The sequence below is a fragment of the Pseudonaja textilis genome, chromosome 4 (genome assembly GCF_049901715.1).
Source record: "Pseudonaja textilis isolate UNSWEBS1 chromosome 4, rPseTex1.2, whole genome shotgun sequence".
Classification (NCBI taxonomy): Eukaryota; Metazoa; Chordata; class Lepidosauria; order Squamata; family Elapidae; genus Pseudonaja; species Pseudonaja textilis.
This window is the reverse complement of record NC_141993.1, coordinates 83002856-83023948: the sequence shown is the minus strand read 5'-3', so window position 1 is coordinate 83023948 and position 21093 is coordinate 83002856. Positions and strand designations below refer to the sequence as shown.

The following is a 21093-nucleotide window of genomic DNA, read 5'->3' as shown; positions in this document are numbered from 1 at the left end:
AGGTCTAGATAAGTTGTGAGATAGTTAAGTGCAATGTCACATGACTGCAACTTGAGATTTCTTGCTGGCTTACCCTTTGCTTAAGGGGCAGGATGATGGTTAAGCTGCTGTGCTTGTCAGCTGGAAAGTTGACAGCCCAAGACCCGAGTGTGCCATGATAGGGTGAGCTCCTGTTCTCGCCTCTGTGATGTCATGCTGGCCACATGGCTGCAACAACATTTTTAGACAGCGCTGGCTCAATGGCCCTTGAAATGGAGATGAGCACCCTTACAGTCAGCAGTGACTAGCACAGTAAAATCCATTGGGATTCCTTTACCGTTTGCTTTCAAGAAGATGGCAGAGAGTCACAAATGGTGTCACAGGAATACTGTGACAAGCGCAACTTGAGGACTGGTTATAAGCTTCCTTGATCAGTGCCATTATAATGTCAAATGTTTTCTGAACAAGTGGTCACTGAGCACTAATATATTTTTCTTCCAGCATAAAAAAGAAATCACCCCAAGATTTCTGACGCCTCAATTACACAACTCTAATGCAATTTCCTTTCTGTATCTGTTACTATGCTGGGTAAAGCGCATTCCAAGTCTGCATGGGATCTGCCATCAGTCTTGCCATAAATTCAATCCCTTGACCATCATAGAATAAGACTCCTAGCTTTCGATGAGTTTATAATACTAGAGATGATATAGAGAAGCAAAAAGAAAAGATATAAACTTTCTTCATTGTTTCTATTAAAAATTATTTTCTAGCATTACCTGACTGATGGACAAAAATATTTTAATTGTACTTCTTTCAGCCCAGTTTTGTAATATCAGCAGATCTGGTCAATATAAATGCCTGATAAAATGTTGGACTAAACCATGTGACATTCAACCCAAACTGAAGTGGAGCCATAATAAGCGTTCACAAGATGCATTCATCCAACCAAGTGTGAGTCCAACTAACAACAGTAATATATAGTTAGTATTTTAACCATTTTATTAAGAAGAGTTTCTTTTTATAAGACACTATTTTGAAGACTTACAAGCTCTGGCATAACTTCAAGGCTGGCGTAACTCAAGAAACAGAAACAAAACAAAACAAAATCCACTTGGGTTTCTGTAAAGATTATATTGCTAGCAGGATAATGTAACTCAGCCCTGAAAGCTTGTTAAGGCAATACTCCCATTTAACATACCTATGTAATTTAAGACAGAATTGGTCCCTTTCTCATACTACCTTCTTCTGAACAAAGGGATATTTTCTGCTGTGGTCCAGCTCCCTGTTTAATTCCAGCTTCTGTCTTCCATGGTTCCCAAGGCCTGTTAGCTATGACAGTACCTCCTTCTTCATGCTCTCTCTCCATCCACCATGGAATGCATGGAGAATAATGACCCTAACCGACAAGACTATACTGGCAACTCAAGGCTAATGATCTTAACCTGACCAGTCTTGGCATCAACTCTTCTTCCTGTCCCTCAAGGCAATTTCCTCCGCTTTCCGCAACACTTGACACTGCTTCCAATAATCTCCTTGTATCGGGATAGCCCTTTCAGTGAATTAAAGGTTTTAATCTCCTCTTCCTCCTGCACATAGAATTGTGTATTCCACCCTATCTGGAAGGCAGGGGGATTAGAACAGAAGGGGAAACAGCTGAATACATGGAACAGGAAAACCACTCCTGCAGATAGAGAAAGCAGTGAAACACCAGATATACTTCAGAATGAAAAACCATCATGTTGAGCTAAGCAGCCACAGGAAAGAGTGCAATAAACTTTGAATCCATTTTCTTGGACAGGCAGAAGTAAGGTAAAAATTAGATGGAAAAACCACTCAAATCCCACACAGTAATTCTTGATCCTTCCTCTCTATGCACATACGCTATCCATTTACACACAGCCTTGGCAGAATCCAGACATTCTCAAAAGGGAGCTAGCTGCACTGCTTGGAGAAACTTTGAGGCTCAAGGAATTCAAGGCAAGAGCAAACCCTGTGTGCTACAGCCATAAACTCTGCCTCATGCCAAGAGCACAACTCAGAGTACATTTTAAAAGCAAATTCTGCAAATGGCAACAAGTCAGGCCAAATGTTCCATTGGTGAACAGAGCGCAAGACAAATATTGTTCTAATATCACATTTCTTCACTCCAACTTTGCATTCAATTCCAGATGATGAGGCAATCATATATGAAATGACTGGCCAATAATTGAAAGACAGCTTACCAATACCTGGATGTACATGGGATCACATAAGTAAAAAAAATAAATCCTATTTTGAAAAAAAATAGCGCCAAACCAGTTGTGTAGCTCCAAGAGTGAATGATAAACTGCCCAAGGAGCTGCTGATACAGTTCTATAGAGGAATTATAGAGCCTATCATATGCACCTCTATAACTGGTTTGGTTCTGCAACCAACAGGACAGACACAGACTTCAGAGGATAATTAGGACTGCAGAAAAAACAATTACTACCAACTTGCCTTTAATCGAGGACCTGTATACTGCACAAGTCAAAAAGAGGGCTGTGAAACACGAACTGTTTCAACTCCTACCCTCAAAGTGACGCTATAGAGCACTGCACACCAGAACAACTAGACACAAGAACAGTTTTTCCCCGAACGCCGTCACTCTGCTAAACAAATAATTCCCTCAACACTGTCCAACTATTTACAAAGTCTGCACTACTATTAATCTTCTCATCACTCCTTATCACCTATCCTCTCCCACTTATGACTGTAACTTTGTCGCTTGTATCCTTACAATTTATATAGTTTCCTAGTATGATTGATTGCTTATTGTACCCTATGACTATTATTAAGTGTTGCACCTTATGATTCTTGACTCTTGACAAGTGTATCTTTATGTACATTGAGAGCATTTGCACTAAGACAAATTCCTTGTGTGTCCAATCACACTTGGCCAATAAAGAATTCTAATTCTAACCTATTATTTATAATAAAAAGAAGCTATTACTTCTAGAATGTTCATTAAAATATTCAAGTCTGGAAGATTTACCAAATCCTAAAAGTCCACGTATCATAGTTCAGCAGAAAAGGTGAGCAGCTGGAACAAACAGTTCAATAGGCAGGATATGAGGTAACAGAGACCTAGAGTATGACAAAGAATAAATCTTCAACAACTGCTAGCCACTAGAGATCTTTTGACAAAATATGGCCTATCTTAAAACCTCCTCTGTGCCCTACAGTCTTAATTTTTTAAGAGGAGGAACAGTGAATAAAGCAACAGAAAGATTATTGCAGTAGCTGAGGGTTGAACTGTGGAGTCCTTGGTGCAGCCAAACCCAGATGCCCCAAGGACTCCATAGAAGAGTAACATGACACAGAAAATGGAGAAAAAGTCAAACTGGTAGGAAAGAATTTGGGTATGAATAAAAGGAAAAACAGAACTGGTACCATTTTGAAATGTATAGAACACAATTTTATTTCTCTCTTTATTCTTATTCATCTTCTTTCAACAAAAATTGCCACACTGCAGCTCAAAGATTTTTGTGCAAGTATATTGTTTTCTTTATATACAACATTCCATGGTTTTTTGCTGGGTTTCCCACTTTTAAATAAATTGTAGGCTTCTCATGCTATGTGCAGATAATGTATACCATCCCACCAAGTTGAATTAGGATCACTAGTTCTCATTGTTTACTTTTTATACTTTGTGCAAGTAGTGTGGAACATCTGAGGTTTTGAGTACCATGTAGTAGTGTCTCTGTTGTGGTAGATTTTGAAACTCTGAGACCCCATCCTAACCACCTGATTTTCCTATTTACAATCCCTATCTGCTTATTCGCTCAGCTCTTAACTTTATAACTGCCAATAAAACAGTACAATAAAACCAGGGATGGACAACTATGGCAACTGTACAACCTGTAGATCTCAATTCCCAATTGTATTCCCCTGAATAAAACCAATAATCCTTGAGCAATAAAAATAGTCAATCTAATGAACAATTGGACTCTAAATTTCTGAGAAAGTTTCTAATGGTGAGAACAATCAAGCAGTGGAACAGTTTGACTTCAGAACTTGCAGGTTCCCCATCAATGGATACTTTCAAGAAAAGACTGGACAGCCACTTGTCTGAAATGGTATAGAATAGACTCTCCTGCTTGTGCAGTGAGTTGGACTACATGACCTTCCAAGGTCCCTTCCAACTCTGTTATTCTATGTTTTATGGCAACTGATAGTTTACATGTGCCTGAATTAAGTGGCATGGTTTTCAAGTATTTTCTGAAACAAAGCATAGAAACCTTCTGAGTTTTCCATAACTGAAGCACTGTCATGGAGACCTCCTTCCATTCCCACTATGAGACACAACACTATGAAGCACAAGTACAACCTCTCCAGCTGATCTTAGCCCACTGATTGGACAGTATATTAGAACCAATCCTTGAGACTGAGTGTAAGCCATTTAGGGCTTTTTAAACTGATCTCAACATATTCAATTGGTTCTGGTCACACAAAGCCATTGCCATGTTTGTGAAACAAGCATTACACAATTTCATTTTTTCCCACTTAACAAATGGATGTGCATTCTGCACTGCCCATTTAAGGACACCGGTTTACTTTTAATTTTAAATGACCACCATAATCCTAGGATATTGCTTTTACATGTAATTAAGTTTTTGTCTACTAAATAAATGCATGTAGTTTTTTTCTGATTTAAATGCTTAGCTCTGTAACCTTCAAAGACAATTTTGATTAATTGAGCAAATAATACCATCACCATAACCAAAATTATTGAAATTACTGCTTCACAGACCCATTCTACACAAATCTACTCAGAAATTAATTCTGACACATAAGTAGAAATCTACTGACTTAAACTGTAATCCTCTACATACATATTTAGAAATTAAATTGAATTAAAAATAGTGTTAAGCCACTGTAAAAAATCCTAGTGTTCACTTTACACAAAATCAGTTTATACACAAGAATATCACAACATAGAAATCAACACTATTTTGCATAATTTTTTCCAAAGACATATAAACAGTTTAACATGAAAAGGGTAATCATGTTGGAAATCATTTATCATTCAAATTACTAATCAAAATGCCATTTTAATCCTTTCTAGTGACCCTAGTCTACAGTGAGAAATAAGCAGACAATACACCATTGGGAAAGACTACAACCACACAAATGCATCAGATAGGTCTCAAACTATAAAGCGGGTAACAAGGAAACGAAAGCAAGCAAATCTGAAACTGCATAAACCTTTTAAAGAAACAGTAATTCTCATCCACACTGAGACTCCAGGAATGATATGACTCCTCCCTCTGATGTCATAGAGCTGAGTCTGCCACTATATAAAAAGCTCCCCAGCTTTTGACTCTTCTACTCTAAAGAGCTAGTAGTATCACTGGATAGGAAAAAAAGCTAAAAGCAAAGAATCAATAGTAAAAACAGAGGAGAAGCAGTTCTATCGCTTCAACACAGCTCCTGGGGCTCCGGCTGAACTGTACCACGAGAAGAACAGGGATCCGCTCTCCTGCAGCGTTGAGGCTTCAGCGCTGCCATCGGAGGAGCTGTGAGAACAGGGAATGCTCTGCAAGCTCCCACGCAGTTCCCTTTGCATTTGCAAAGACCGCTCCACAGCTGACTTCCGGAGCTTCATATAGCCGCCTCTCAGCTGATGGAAGGTAAGTGTTAGTTTGATCACTCAGAGCTGTTAAGAGAGCCTAGGGAGCGAGTGAGGCTACGAAGCCTTCCTAGGATCGGCGCACGTGGCGGGTGGCCATTTTGAGTGGTGGTCGGCCATTTTGTGGAGGAGTAGCTACTAACAAAAAGGGGCCTCAGAGTTGAGAATTTGCTCACCCTGACCCACGCAACAGGTGACACGTTCATAGGGGAAGCTCCCAGCACCCCTTGTGTCTACTTTATTGGCAAAAATGGAGAGCGAAATGGCTCAGTCAGACCTCACCGGCCTAGAAGAAGCGCAGGGTTCTCAGGCCCCAATGAGGAAGAGAAGAAGACGAAGAGGCCATTCAGCAAAACGAGAGGCTGCAGCAAAGATCAAGGCCAAGGCTTTAGCCCCCAAGAAGACTTCTAAATCTGAACTCAGGGCTGAGAAACGAAGGCATGCTGCTTTAGAAAAACAGTTTGCTAAGACCCTGGGTCAGATGAGGAGCCAGATGCAACAATCCTCCCAATCAGAAGAATTTCAGGTTTGCCCAGAGGTTATGACCAGGGTGGGGGAGGCTGAAATTAGCTCTGCCAGCCACCTTCAGGCTTGGTCCCCAGAAAGGGTGGAAGAAGAGTTTCTGCCCCAGGACTTAAGCATGTCTGGGCCCAACTTCAGGCAGGGTGCCTAGGGCCCAGGTTCCTCTCACCTCCTAGGTCAGATGAGCCAAGGTAGACTTAGGCCTAGGCCTAAAGCAACCTTTACTCCAGCTGCTGGCCTGCAGCCATTGGACCCTCCCATAGGTAGCAGGCCTGATTATATCAGGGACATGGTTTCTGTTGCCATCAGACAACAGTTGCCTAGCTGAGGGATTCTAACAGCTTCTCCCCCACAGTCCCTATTCCCTGCTTACTCCCAAGGGATCCCATCTCAGAGGGTTTTTCCCAGGCAACAACAGTTCAATAGCCCACCTACCCAATCTGTTTGGGGTGAGCATGAGAGAGATTCCCGCTGAAAATGGAAGTTGGCGTCTGCTCCATGCACAGGAGAGAAGCTGTTTGGCAACGCCCTAGAGCCATACTTGATGGAAACCTCGGACAAGAGAAAGGTCCTCTCTTCAGTGGGGAAAAAGTCGGAATATCATCCCACTCCATACTATCAACCCTCCTCCTTCCAGCCCAAGTCCTCCACTCGTTTCTCACAGGGCCAGAGAACGTTTCCTCCTCGTCAGGAACAATGACCAGAGACTGCAGGAAGGCAACCTCAACATACTGGTAAATGGCCCTTTCAAGGAGAAGGAGGTTGTTCATTCCGCTGCTCCAAGTGAATGCCTGTTCTCCCTCCCCCATCGGAGGTCATTTGGCCTTCTTCGCCTCCAGATGGGAGGAGACAACATTGGATGCCTGGGTGCTCAGGACTGTGAGGTCGGGTCACTGGGTGGAGTTCCTCTCACCACCCCCATGTCTTTTTGTGTGCTGTCCTATTTCTCGGGACAGTTCCAAGCGGGCCCTTATGGAATTGGCCATTCAACATCTGGTGGACGTAAGGGTCATACAGCCAGTTCCAGTGGATCAACGAGGGCTAGGTTTCTACTCTCGGCTCTTCGTGATCCCAAAGGCCTCAGGGGTGGGGGGTGGGGCGAGCCATTCTCAACCTCAACTTTTTGTACAGGTTCATCCCATACAAGCATTTTAAGATACAGGCTTTGCATTCCATCCTAGAGAACGTTCGGGAGGGTGATATTCTCTCTTCCATAGACCTCACAGAGGCCTACCTGCATGTTCCCATCTGACCCCATCACTGCCACTTTCTTCGTTTGTTACCAAAACAAGCATTTCCAGTACCGGGCCCTTCCATTCAGGCTCTCATCAGCCCCCAGGGTTTTCACCAAGGTCTTGGCAGTTTTGGTAGCTTCACTTTGTGCTGTTCCAGTGAGGGTCCAATTTATCTGGACAACATCTTGATCCAGTCAGCGTCAATCCACTCCGTCCATCGCAACTACATACCATGTTGCAGTTCCTACAGGACCACCGTTTTTCTATCAACTTCAAGGAAAGCCATTTCTCTCCAATGACCAGACTATTTCATCTTGGCCCGATCATCGATATGTCTCTCTGCGAAGTCTTTCTTTCCCTGGAGCGCGGGAGAGCCTCAATGAATTCATCCTTCAGATTTGACGGCAGCACACAGTCCTCTTGTCTCACCTGTCCAAACTCCTTGGGAAAATGATTTCCTGCATTGGCATCATCCCATGAGCATGTCTCCATGCATGGGCTTTTCAATGGTTCCAGCTGCCATTTCAATAGGCAGGAACCAGCCACACTTCCATCAGGGTTCAGGGTTCCACCACAGATCCTTCGCTCCTTCAGGTGGTGGCAATCTCCTGCAGTCTGGAGAGGTTATCCATTCAAGGAACCAGACAGAATCCTCACCACAGATGCCAGTCTTCAGGGTAGGGGGGCCCTTCTAGCTGGCGAGATAGCCCAGGGGAGTTGGTCTCAGGTGGACAGGGCTTGCTCCATAAATTGTTTAGAGCTCAAAGCCATCCTCCTAGTCCTGAAGCATTTCCGGAACAGAGTGGCAGGTTGCCACATGTTGGTCATGATGGACAATGTGGCCGCAAAGGCACATGTCAACAGGCGGGGGGGGGGACCAGGTCCAAGGCCTTGATGAGGGAAGCAGAACACCTGGGGTGGTGGGGGAGAGACACTTTCTATCCATCAGGGCGCACTTTGGGGGGGTCGCCAACACCCAGGCCAACTGGTTGAGCCAATCCAGAGTCGATCCATCAGAGTGGAGTCTCCATCCATCCTTGTTACTAGATCTGTCCCACAGGTTCGGAATGCCAGCAGTAGACCTATTCATCGCCACTCCTCAAAACGCACAGGTAAGCAGATGTCCTACATTTGTATATTAAACAGTCCCATTCAAGTCAAAAATTGATTTCCCCACAACTGAAAAACCAGTAGGCCAGGGATGGGGAAACTTTTATGGCTCACTCAGGAATTCTGGGAGTTGAAGTCCATAAGTGATAAAAGAGCCACGTTTCCCTACTCCTGGACTAGAGCAAGGGCTGGCACCTAACACCCTCTGCCATCAAGTAGCGACTCTGGTATCAGTGTTGTTCTGGGACAATTATTCGTCCCTATCTCACCATCCCTCAGTTTGCAGGTTTTTGAAGGGGGTTTCTTGTCTATGTCCCCCTGTAGTTCACAGGTATCCCACCTGGGATCATCCTAGAGTTTTGCTGACCCTTACAGGATCCCCCGTTTGAACCTCTTAGTTCTGTATCGCTTCAACTTATAACCATCAAAGTGGCCTTTCTAGTGGCCATTCAGCCGGGAGAGTGTCAGAACTTGCAGCACTCTCAATTAGACAGGATCTGTGCATTTTCCATGAGAACAGGGTGGTTCTAAAGCTAGATCCTACATTTGTTCCTAAAGTGAATTCTTGGTTTCATCGGGCACAAGACACAGTGTTACCAGATTTCTGCCTCAAACCGTGCCATGAGTTGGAGCACAAGTGGCATACAGTGAATGTAAGGCGAGCTCTCCACATCTACATCAAATGTACTGCCGTTTTTGGGAATTCCGAGGCTATGTTTGTAACCTTTCATCCTAATATTTGGGGAAACAAGGCTTCGTCATCCACCATTGGTAGATGGATCAAGCATGTTCTCCAAGGCCTAGTAGACTTTGTCCCTTCCGATGCCCAAGAAACTAACAGCCCACTCCACTAGAAGTGCTGCTACTTCCGCTGCCTGAACTACCCAGGCGTCCCTTGAGGAAATCTGCAGGGCAGTTTCCTGGGCGTCTCCTTCGCCATTTATACAACACTATCTCCTGGACTCATTTGCCTTGGCTGATGCCACATCTGGAAGAAGGGTACTTCAAAAAGTTGTCCCACAACCGGAGTGAGTGGACCAGATGAGGGCCCTTCTGTGCACATGCAGGCTTTGGTATGTCCCATTCCTGGACTCTCGGCACAACGTGGATGAGAATGGGTGTTGGTATAATTACCTGAGAATGCCCTTTCTATCTACACTGCAAGAGAGTCCAGCCCCACCCTTGTGCGTCTGGTCTTGGGGGGGGGGTGAATTAATTTCACTATATTCCAGAGACATGTTACATCTGTCAAGAATCTTCGCCTAAAAACTGGGGAACCAGCTGGCTTTTTATATAGTGGCAGACATCTATGACATCAGAGGGAGGAGTCAAATCCCATTCCTAGACTCTCATGCAATGTAGATAGAAAGGGCTTTCTCGGGTAATTATGCCAATGCCCAATTTCTACACAAACAATTTTAATAGGGTTTCAGAATTGCAGTGGCAGTGTATCAATTGAATGGGAATCAATACTGAGACATTACAATACTGAGATATGGAACCAAACACCACTGTAAAAGCTCCATTACTACAGGAAAGTGAAGGACCACAGCTCCGTAACAAAGTGTACAGTTTGTGTGTATTATGTCAAATCCAATTTGCTATATCTCCAATCAAACTAATCTCCCATCAGAAAACAAGTCTTAACAATTGCCTTTGTTACAATTTCACTATAGTATGAGCCACCATGGTGCAGTGGTTAGAGTGCAGTACTGCAGGCTACTTCTGCTAACTGCCAGCTGACTGCAATTTGGCAGTTCAAATCTCAACAGGCTCAAGGTTAACTCAGCCTTCCATCCTTCCAAAGATTCAAAATGAGGACCCAAATTGTTTGGGGCAATATGCTGATTCTGTAAACCATTTAGAGAGGGCTGTAAAGTCCCTGTAATGTAATGTATCAACAGCTATAAACTGTACCAGCCATTACAGACCAATTTGGCCTCCTTTTGAGGGAGCCCTGCCTTAGATATGCTGGTCAAACATTTACCCCTCAAGTATTTTGAAGTATTAAAGTCCAAAATGCTCCTTAGTATTAGTAGTTCAGATCTTTTTGGAAAGAGCAATATAGGCAGTCCTTGACTTACAGCCATTTGTTTAGTGACTATTCAAAGTTACAACACCTATGAAAAGCACCTATGACCATTTTCCACACTTATGATCACTACAGCATTCCCAAGGTCACGTGATCAAAATTCAGATACATGTACAGTATTTATGACCTCTGCACTGTCCCAGTCATGTGATCCCCATTTGTTACCTCCTTAGCCGGCTTCTGATAAACCCAGAGTAGCTTAATGTTTCATTTAACAACTACAATGATTCATTTAACAACTGGGGCAAAAAGGTCATAAAATGAGGCACAACTCACTTAACAAGTGCCTTACTTGGCAACAGAAATTTGGGGCTCAATTGTAGTCATGAGTCAAGGACCACCTGTAGACCAAAGGGACTACCTTGGTAGTTTTAGGCTCAGTTGTGAATAGACTTCTTACGAGGACTGCAACTCAGGGAAGCGTTGACTTAAAATCCTGGCTTGGCTAAAAAAGTGAACTACCAATTATACAATTCTTCAACTAAGATAGAAGGCTTAAGCCCTTGGAACTCACTATCAGCCAGGAATCATATACTAAATACAATATGCCAACAACCCATTCGTTTGTACACCTTTCCTGATGGTTTAGTAAAAAATAAACTGAGCATCTATTACTGCAGCTTTTAATGAGATCTTCTTTTCTCTCTAAACAAGTTAAATTATGTGTTAAGAATACAGGGAGTCCTCGACTTAGAACAGTTCACTTAGTGACCATTCAAAGTTACAATGGCATTGAAAAAAGTGAGTTATGATTATATTTCACACTTATGAATCAGCATCCCCATGGTAATATGATTTACATTTGGATGCTTGACCGCTGATTCAGGTTTATAATGGTCGCAGTGTTCCTGGGTCATGTGATCACATTTTCTGACCTTCTCACAAGCAAAGTCAATGGGGAAACCAGATTCACTTAACAACTGTGCTACTAATTTAACAACTGCAGTGATTCACTTAAGAAATGTGGCCAGAAAATTCGTAAAATGGGACAAAATTCACTTAACAAATTGTTCACTTAGCAAAATAAATTCTGTGCTCAACTGTGGTCGTAAGTTGAAGACTACCTGTATGTCCTTTTTCTGCTTCTTCCTGAGAGAATGATTTCAGTCCATCATTTGCAGAAGGGGAGATGTCAAGCCTACGGAGACTCCCAAAAGAGGTGCCATAGAGCTTAGTTTGCTCCCCTATTCTTCATCTACATGAAGTTGTTGAGAAAAGTCATTAGCATATACTTTTGAAATAAATTTTAAGAAGTCATTCCATGGAAAAATGCTTTTGTTTTGAATTGTCTTTTTAAAAAGTATGATAGGATAAGATTCTAAAGGTTAAGACTAAAGAGAACCAGGGAACTAAAGAAGGACACTTAAATTTGACTTACAGGATGTAATAAATAGAACTGGATGTTTTGAGAGATATTTGTGAACAATGGATCCAGAATTTTAAGGGTGTCTTTTCTTTTATAAACAGTGTTTAAAAATAAGTTATGAGAAGAACAAGTTTTACCACACAAGACTCAAAACTGATTTGATTGTCTATTCATAAAGAACAGGCAATAAGAATTATACGGAGAAAGATGCTATATTGGATATACAAATGAAAACAGGCTATCTTAATAATTAAAAGAAATATAAAATAAATCAAAAGAGCAATTTGGACATCTTCCTATATTGAATTTACAAAAGAGATTTGTTAAAGTTCTGAAGAATTTTGTGGGAAGGGATAAATAAAAAATAAGAAATAAAATTTTGGGAAATTATTTGAAAGCACTAAAAATCAAGATTGTTAAAAATACAGGAAGGAATATACCAGTAAATTTGGTTATCTGATCAAGATTAAAATAAACCAACTGTTATCTCTGTTAACCTTTAGTGGACTTTTGTTAACTAGACATGAATGAGAAAATTTTGAGGATATGAGTTGAGATATCGAAAGAAGATAATGTATTGTATTTTAAGAGAAGTAACTAAAATTGTTTATATGTGATTAAGGGGGAAGAAATGTATGTATTTCTTTTGCTTTTTTATGCTTATTTTTTCCTTTATATTTTTCTGCACCTTATTTTTTTGTTTCTATTAGTTTTCTTCTTCTTAACTATAATCTTTAATAATATTACTATAATTACTACAAAAAAGATTTTAAAAGCAACAGAAGATAGACTATTTAAATTCTCAGTAGCGAATGTCTTCACAGCTCTACTATCAAAATCAGATAGCCTAAAATAACCTCACAGCTATGCAATGTGACAGTGACAAGTGAATGTGAGAGAGCCAATGAGAGCTCAAAATAAAAAAGACATGACTCATGGGTAGCAGAAGAAAGCAAAAGTAGAGGCAGGTTGCTTATGGTCAAACTAATGATTTCAAGCAAATTTTGTCACTTTTGTTCAAAAAAACTGTTAAAATTTAAAAAATATTCCCACTAGACAAAATGGATACGTCTTTTTTTTTCTGCCAGGCCTATTTTGTTCTCCGGACAACACTGACTCTGACCTAAACAAAGATAAAGCCTCACAGAGGCTCCAGCTGAGGTTTTAAAAAAATTGCAAGTACTGGATATTTCTTAGATTTCTGCATATTTATCTGAAGTTGTAGCGTGAACTACTTTGGAAACTCTGCCCACAGAAAAGACTAACACATCCAAAACTTCTTAGAGAATGATTCAGTCTTGTAGAGTGAGCAATGTAGAACAAAGGATTTGTCTCAGTGAATTCATTCATGAAATTTTAGCCTTCATATAAGGAAAACTATATGAAGCTATATGATGGTGTATGTTTGTTTAAAAGAACAAAATATTACACACATTTCTCAGCTAGGTTTAAAATTTATAAGAATACTAATTAGTATATAATAATGCTGAACAGCTGCAACATAATTCTACTTGGTATGTAAATAAGTGATCCCCAAACAAGCATGTTATGTGATCACCCACTCCTACAAATGACTCAAGGCAGTTTATAATCAGAATAACACAACCTGATCAAACAGTATTTATCAATCTAACATAGTTAAGACAATTCCAGCACCATTAGTGTCCACCACTCTGCCAGATAGTTTTCAAAATCTTTTTGAAAACCAAGGAATTGGGGAAATTCCCCTTGTCAGGACACAAGATGTTTCTAAAGGCAGGGGCAACCAGAGACAGCAAACTGTTGGCTCCCCCCCTCCAAATACTTGCTGGCCTCCTGTGGAATGGAATTATTCAACATTCCTTCCCTCAAAGAATGCTCACAGCAAATCAAATCTCAACAGGAAAGCCAGTCCGGTGGTATACTCTGTAATTATAGGATACACGTAACTTTATTTCCATGCCTGAAACAGACTTCCTGGGATTTTTTTTACGGCTACAGAACAGGTATAGATTGCCACTGTCTTCATCCAATATGCTTTTCTTATTTTTTTGCCTAGTCTATACTTCCAGAGATTGCCATGTAAGTGCTAAAGTTCTCAGCAAGTATAAAAGTTCTCCTAAAATATTTATGTGATTCTAAAACTAATCTATTGAAAACTGTCTGCTTCTGCTGATCTGCTTCAATTATTATTTGCTCAACGAATTTCTGCCAATCCCTCCAATTTTAGGGGGGGGGAGGGGGAAGAAACCCTAATATTATTTTCAAGTACAACAAATTCCCTTGACTGAAAACTGCATGCAAGTCCAATGCATTTAAAAATAATAATCCCCAATATTATTAATTTATTATTATTGGGCTAAGGGAGCTATTATTGCTAAAATTTCTATCATAGCCCTAATGGCTTTTGTATGAAAGTTGGAAAATCCTAAATGGTTTACGATCAGATAGCAAACGCCCTCTCTTCGTTTAAGAAACTAATCACTTACTGAAATAATATTCAGAGGCCCCCTTCAATGCCTCAGAAACCTTTTAAGATGAAAAGACTTTCCAAATGGCTAATCTAAGTCATGACACCTCCTTCTAGGAAACATTTTTTTGCAGTTTGTTAAAATCAATAAAAAGGCATATGCTGGATAGTTTCACTATTAATCGCTCACTATTTTAGAGGGGTATTTTTAACTATCCATTATTTGAGAATCCCCTAGAATCGCGATGGCAAACCTATGGCACACGTGCCACAGGTGGCATGCAGAGCCATTTGTGCTGGCACACAAGCTGCAGGCAAACTTACCTCACTGCGCATGCGTGTGCCTCACAGCTGATTTTCGGCCAGTTTGAGGCCTTTTTCAGCCTCCCAGAGGCTTGAGGAAGGCGTCTGCAGGCTTTGCAGGCCAAAAACTAGCCCCATTTTGTTGCTTCCTGTTTTTCCAAAAATAACCAGAAGTGACAAAACGGGGCTAGTTTTCTGCCTGCAAGGCCTGCAGACGCCTTCCTCAAGCCTCTGGGAGGCCGAAAAAGGCCTCAAACAGGCTGAAAATCAGCTGTGAGGCGCAGTGCAGATAAGGGGGCGGCGGTAGGTGGGGATTGTGCGCACGCATGCGTAGGGGGCATGCGGGCGAGCTGGGTGCTGGCATGTGAGCGCAAGCGTGCGCACAATTTTTGGCACAGGAGCCCAAAAAGGTTAGCCACCATTGCCCTAGAACTCCTTTCAAGAGAAAGTCCAAAACATAAGTGTTGATTTTGGAACACAAAATATGAAAAGTATCTCTTTTTTTGATGCTTCCTTTCCCACCACAAACTTCAGCTGTTTTGATACAGACCATCTTCACTGCCTTCTACACATTGTGGTAAACAATGAAACAGCAATTTGAGCGTAAAACTTTTTTTTTTTTTTTACGAATTTCAGCCATGGTATTCCTAATATTATAGTTTAGCAGAGCTAAGCATTATCAAGTATTCTGATTGTCATGAGTCTCAATTAATGACATTGCTATGTTCAATAAATAATCACACTGACTGATCACAATGTGATAAATAGGAAATGTATAGTAGAATCCCTTTGTGGACTAGGGAGAAAAACAGCATCAATAGTATTTATCCAGAAAGGCAAGAAATGTGGCTTGATTAATACAGAAGTAAAGCTGTAGAGACCGTCTCTAAAACCCTGGTTATACTCAGCCTGGTTGATTTTTTTTTCAACCTACTTTCCAAATTTAGCCACTGAAAGCTGTCACCTATATTGGGGGTAAGGAAACTAAGATCTTTCATGAGTTACTTTGCAATAATCAGTGATTCCAAAAACTATGGCTAATGGTGATGGGTGCTACAAGTTGTGATTCAGCATCTTCGGAGTGCCTCAGACATTCTTTGCTGAAAATGTTTCTGGCATATTATTTTCTTCAAAAGACAGGCTCTCAACATCTTTCAGATTACTTCTTGTAAAGAAGGGGAAACTAGATATAGATTTCTATAACAGTAGTACTCATCTCTTAGAAAATATGAAAAATGACAAGTCTGTATTATTTTTCATGTGATTATAATAGCTATTAAGAAGTATGTATGTGATAATCCTACAAACACTCAAAGGTGATATGGAACTCTAATTAAAGAAATAATCAGATTCTATGAAGACCACACCAGAAAAATGGGATACTTTAGTGGCCTAAAATCAATCAAAGATTTGATACTAAGCAGACCAGACCCTATTGAAAAAGTATCTCCTCTCAGAGGTCCACTTATCCAGGCAGAAGTGGACTTTGTCTACCCTTATAATGTACAATACATCATATTTGGTCTTTATTTTGCTTTTACTGTGGACTCATATCTCTAGTCAAAGTTTTAACTGTCTGTTTTTCTGTTTGAATTTATATTTTGTATTTGGCATAATAACTACAGCTATCCACTTAACCATCTGAACAGGGTATAAACAGATAACACAAGTTTGATGTTGCTGTCTGCTCAACATTCAAGCTCAATCTAAATTACATGTAGCACAGTATTATTTTGAGAAAATAAATCTGCCAATGATTATTTTAATATAACTTCTTAATTTTAAATCCCACTACCAAATGACTATTTCCATACTACTCTTACTTCCACAGGTTCCCAAGCAACTTTAAAAAGGAATATAGTAATGTCAAATAATAATTCTTCAAAACTACTTTCACAAATTAGAAACAATGTTAATTGTAAGAAAAATCATATAAACAGGAAATATGAAAACTGCTTGGTCCAGAAATCATTACTTTACGAATCCCTGGGTAAACAAACACATCTTCAACTGACATGTAAAAGATAATAGCAATAGCACTTAGACTTATATACCGCTTTATAGTGCTTTACAGCCCTCTCTAAGTGGTTTACAGAGTCAGCATATTGTCCCCAACAATTTGGGCCCTCATTTTACCCACCTTGGAAGGATGGAAGGTTGAGTCAACCTTGAGCCTGGTGGGATTTGAAGTGCCAAATTATAGGCAGCTGGCTGCAGAAGTTACTTGCAATACTGCATTCTCACAACTGCACCACAGAGGCTCCTTTTTAAGCTACCTTTCCTCTGTAGAATTTTGTAACTGAGATATTGCTATTGAGAATGTTATAATAACAATAGCACTTAGACTTATATACTGCTTCATAGTGCTTTACAGCTCTAAGCGGTCTGTTTTATTGACTTTGGAAGGATGGAAGGCTGAGTCAACCTTGAGCTTGTCAGAATCGAACTCCTGGCAGTGGGCAGCGAGTTAACCTGCAATACTGCATTCTAACCACTGCACCACCATGGCTATAACGTTAGCCCTTGAACTCTGAACCAAACCAACCTGCTGGGTATTCCCAGCTATTGTCAATGTACAGATTAGATGGTATTGGGGAAGATAATATTAAATTCCTAGTACTTAAAGTTGTATAGACCAATGCCAACACCTAATACTGGGTTCCTATAATTGAGGGAAGACCAGTGCAGCATTTTCAGGTCCATGCTATATGATGCAATTTAGCATATAATTCAATAAGCAGGTAGTTATGATCTGCAACAATTGTAACTTCTGAACAGCCTTCAATGTCAAGTGCATATGTATAAGCCATTTGTGTGTTATCAAAGCATTGAGCTATCCCAATCCAAGAAAGCTGAGCTGCTAAATGAGCTGACTGTAGACTTTCAGTTGTTGAGAAGGCTTGTGCCTCTAGTAAAAAAATGGAAACAAGGAGAGCACTCCAGCTACACACCTACTAATGTAGCATGGATACCATCACAACAACTTCCATCCCAACAATATCACTTCCACTTCAGTGGTGATATTCTACCGGTTCGGCTCAGTTCTGCAGAGCCAGTAGCGGTGATGAGCAGTGGAGACCGAACCGGTTTTCTCTGCCACTCTGCTGTTGGGTCCACCTGGGCTCCCATACTCACCTTTATCCTCTGAATTTGAAATGCAGCTGCTTTGCGCGACACAGCAGAGTGCCGCGCGGCAGCTGCTGAAGCAACCGGGAGAGTGCAAGCTTGCAGGAGGTGAGTTAGAACGCCTCTGCACTTGTGCAAAGCGCGCCCACCAAACCAGTGGTAACAATATTTGAATCCCACCACTATTCTACTTCCCTTCATTTATGTATACAAAAGCAATAATGAGACATAAACTTCTGATAGAACATCAATACTAGTGGACTGCAGATACTTTTGGGATGAGGTGCTTTGTCATCATTCAGAGAAAATGAATTTGAGTGAACTAAATGAGAAATGTTTCAATACAGAATATATCCCAAGTTCTTTTACGTATACATGTAAGTATATCCCTCATTGTGGCTTCAACTAATGGCTCCAGATGTCCACCCATCCTATTTTTAAAAAAATTAAATATAGAATACATGTTAAACACTAGTCTTTAAAAGGAAATGTTTATTATATGATGCAACATTATGAACCAAGGAAAGGCCAAAATGCTTTATAGAAACAGTTCAAAAAGCATTGGGTTCAATTCTAACGTTTTTTAAATTAGGATCACCTTTTAGAACCTAGAGACTACATAAAAATGTCATATTGAGGGGGGAAAGACACTTTAGCACAACAAATGAAGAACACAGCTCACATGCTATATAGGAATTCAAAAGTATGGCATGTAGTTGTTACAGCTAACATTTTATAGGGATTCCTCCCATTAATCTTACTAAACTATTAAGGACAGTGCTTGGAACATCTGTTTTTTAAGAATCCTTCAAATTTCCATGAGATCTATTATACTTACCACTACTCATTCAACTTGAAATAATAATAAAAAAAAAAGAATATGGAATCTGATAGCAGGATAGAACAAGCAGTACATGCATGTTATTACATGCAATTAATTTACACAATGCAGTGCTAAACTAATATTCACACCGCTGACCGCTAGCAGCACTTCTCTCTAAAGGACCGCACAGGCCTCACACACCATAAAAAGGGTTAGGATTTTCAGGAATCCAAGGCTTGGCTCAGGAAGACAGACTGACAGGAACAGCTGAGAGAGTATCCTGTATTGATCCTGCAACATCCTGGCATTCCAGAGAGGGTAGCAGGGGAAAAAGGGCTTTCAGATGACATAAATAAACTCCTGAGAGCCCCCAAGACGAAATGAGCCATGCCATTATGCCAGGTCAGTTGTGACCTGAAAGTTTCCTGAATTTGGGAGGATCAGAACTTCACAGGCCAGCAGGGCTCTTTCTTACATTTTAATTGTTATGACTTCACATCTCCTGGGGGGTGTATATCAAAGATGAGTAAAGGGGCCAGAAAAGAGGAGATGAATAAAGAGCCGAGAAAAGAGTGGATGAGTAAAGGGGCAAGAAGAGAGGGGTGAGTAAAGGGGTCAGAAATAAGGGAGGTGAGTAAAGGGGTCAGAAAAGAGATGAGTAAAGGACTAGAAGAGGATTAAGGGGGCCAGAAAAGAGGGGGCGAGTAAAAGAGTCAGAAAATGGGGGTGGAAAAGGGGCCAGAAAAGAGAGGAAGATTAAGAGCAGAGCGTTATCCCTGAACCCCACTCTCATTCTGGGGTCCCGAAAATCATGCCCCCCCACAATTCTCTGCACTAAAAAAATACCCCAAAGGAGACCAAAGCTCCTGGGCTTAGAGCTATGGATTGGGTTATTATTATCGGTATGGATGGAAGGGCTCGAAATATCCCGAGAAAACCACCCTCCAGGGGCTGGGAGAAGAGATGAAAAGCCGCCCCAGCAGCCCTCACGGCATCCCTTTCCCCGGCTCCCACTTCCGAAGACGAAAACTCGCCGCAGCTACCACAAACCGCCCCCGACGCCTCCCCCTGCCCGCCAGACTGTCCTCAGCGCCCCCCCGCCCAGCGACTCCTATAGGCCCCCTCAGCCTTCCTTTCTCCGGCCCGAGGCGGAAAGACTCCCCCATACACACACAAAACAGTGGTCAGCCGAGGGGCGATGGCGGCCGAACCACCCCACACACACACCCCGCCCTTGAAGTCGCAGCTCCCGGCCGTTCCCGCTTCAGCCGGTCGCCCCGAGGGGAGGGACAGGGTGAAGAGGAGCGGGGCGCGGCGTACCTTATAGAAGGCCCCGTTGGAGCCTCGCACTTCCACCGTCAGCTCCTCCATGTTGGGGCCGCAAAGGACGCCGGGACGGGCTTCTAGAAACTATCGCCACCTGAGTGGGTTATAGAGGAGGGAGGAAGAACAAGGAGGGGACGCGGGTTCCCCCCCCCCCGCCCCCAGGGCTCTCCCCCCCACCCTCCGCACACCCGGCGCAGGCCCAGGGCCGTGGGAGGCGGAGCGGCAGAGAAACGCGACAGGCGGGGGCGGCGCCGCCCTCAGTCGCTTCGGGCGACTCACAGCGGCGGAAGGATCTCCTCGGCGGTTCTGCGTCCCCTCCTCGGGCGCCTCGCGCAAGCCCCGAAGGCGAGTTCTGGCTTCTTCGCCCCCACCCCACCCCTCAGGGGGCGGGGCTTGCGCGCCTTCTTCCCGTGGCTTAGTGTTTCTCTCCCCTCCCCACCAACTTTCCTCCGCCTCTGCCTCTGGCCGCCCCGGCGCTGGGGACTTCAACTCCCAGCATTCCTCGCGGCTCGTAGCCGTTATGCACCCGGAGCAGGAGGCGTGGGAGTTGTAGTGTAGCCACCTGTGATGAGGGGGAGGCCTCCAGTAACGGCGGGCCCACTTCGGTGGGCTCAGAAGGAAGGTCGGATCCGAGAAAAGCTGGCAGCGTTTCCGAAATTTGGCTGGTTTAAGAAGCATGGGTTTCAAATCCCAGAGTTCCCCACTCAGCTTTCTGGCTGGGAAATTCTGGGACTTAAAAGTCCACCTTTTAAAAACAGTCAAAAGTTGACAAACACTGCTTTCTTGGTACAAGCCATATGGGGACCAACAATTATTATTACTTTTATTGTCAGAGTACAACATGTGTACAATGATTGAATGGATGGCTGCCTGGCAGCTGTTAATCCTATACAAACCAATGGTGCCACTGCATGAGGACTAGAGATAGTCCTCAGTTTACAACAGTTTGAAAACTGATTTACCTTTCACAATCTGACAAGCAGTAGTGGGAAAGCCAGAGTCACTTAATCACCTTGCTACTAATTTAGCTCAGCTGCAGTGATTCATTTAACAACAGTGGCAAGAAAAGGATGCAAAATGGGACAAAACTCACCTAACATGTCTCGCTTTGT

General features: G+C 42.1%; 1 protein-coding gene across 5 annotated transcripts in view; it reads right to left on the bottom strand.

Annotated features, from left to right (window-relative positions):
- Window positions 1–20459, bottom strand: part of FXR1 (FMR1 autosomal homolog 1) — a 42769-nt gene extending 22310 nt beyond the window's left edge. For 3 of the 5 annotated variants that reach the window (XM_026705717.2, XM_026705718.2, XM_087933517.1), the window contains exon 1: window positions 19976–20249. In XM_026705717.2, the coding sequence (XP_026561502.1) occupies window positions 19976–20026 (51 nt within the window). In that variant the 5' untranslated portion in view covers window positions 20027–20249. The other 2 variants (XM_087933516.1, XM_087933515.1) reach the window with 2 other exon arrangements.
- Between the last annotated feature and the right edge of the window lie 634 nt (window positions 20460–21093).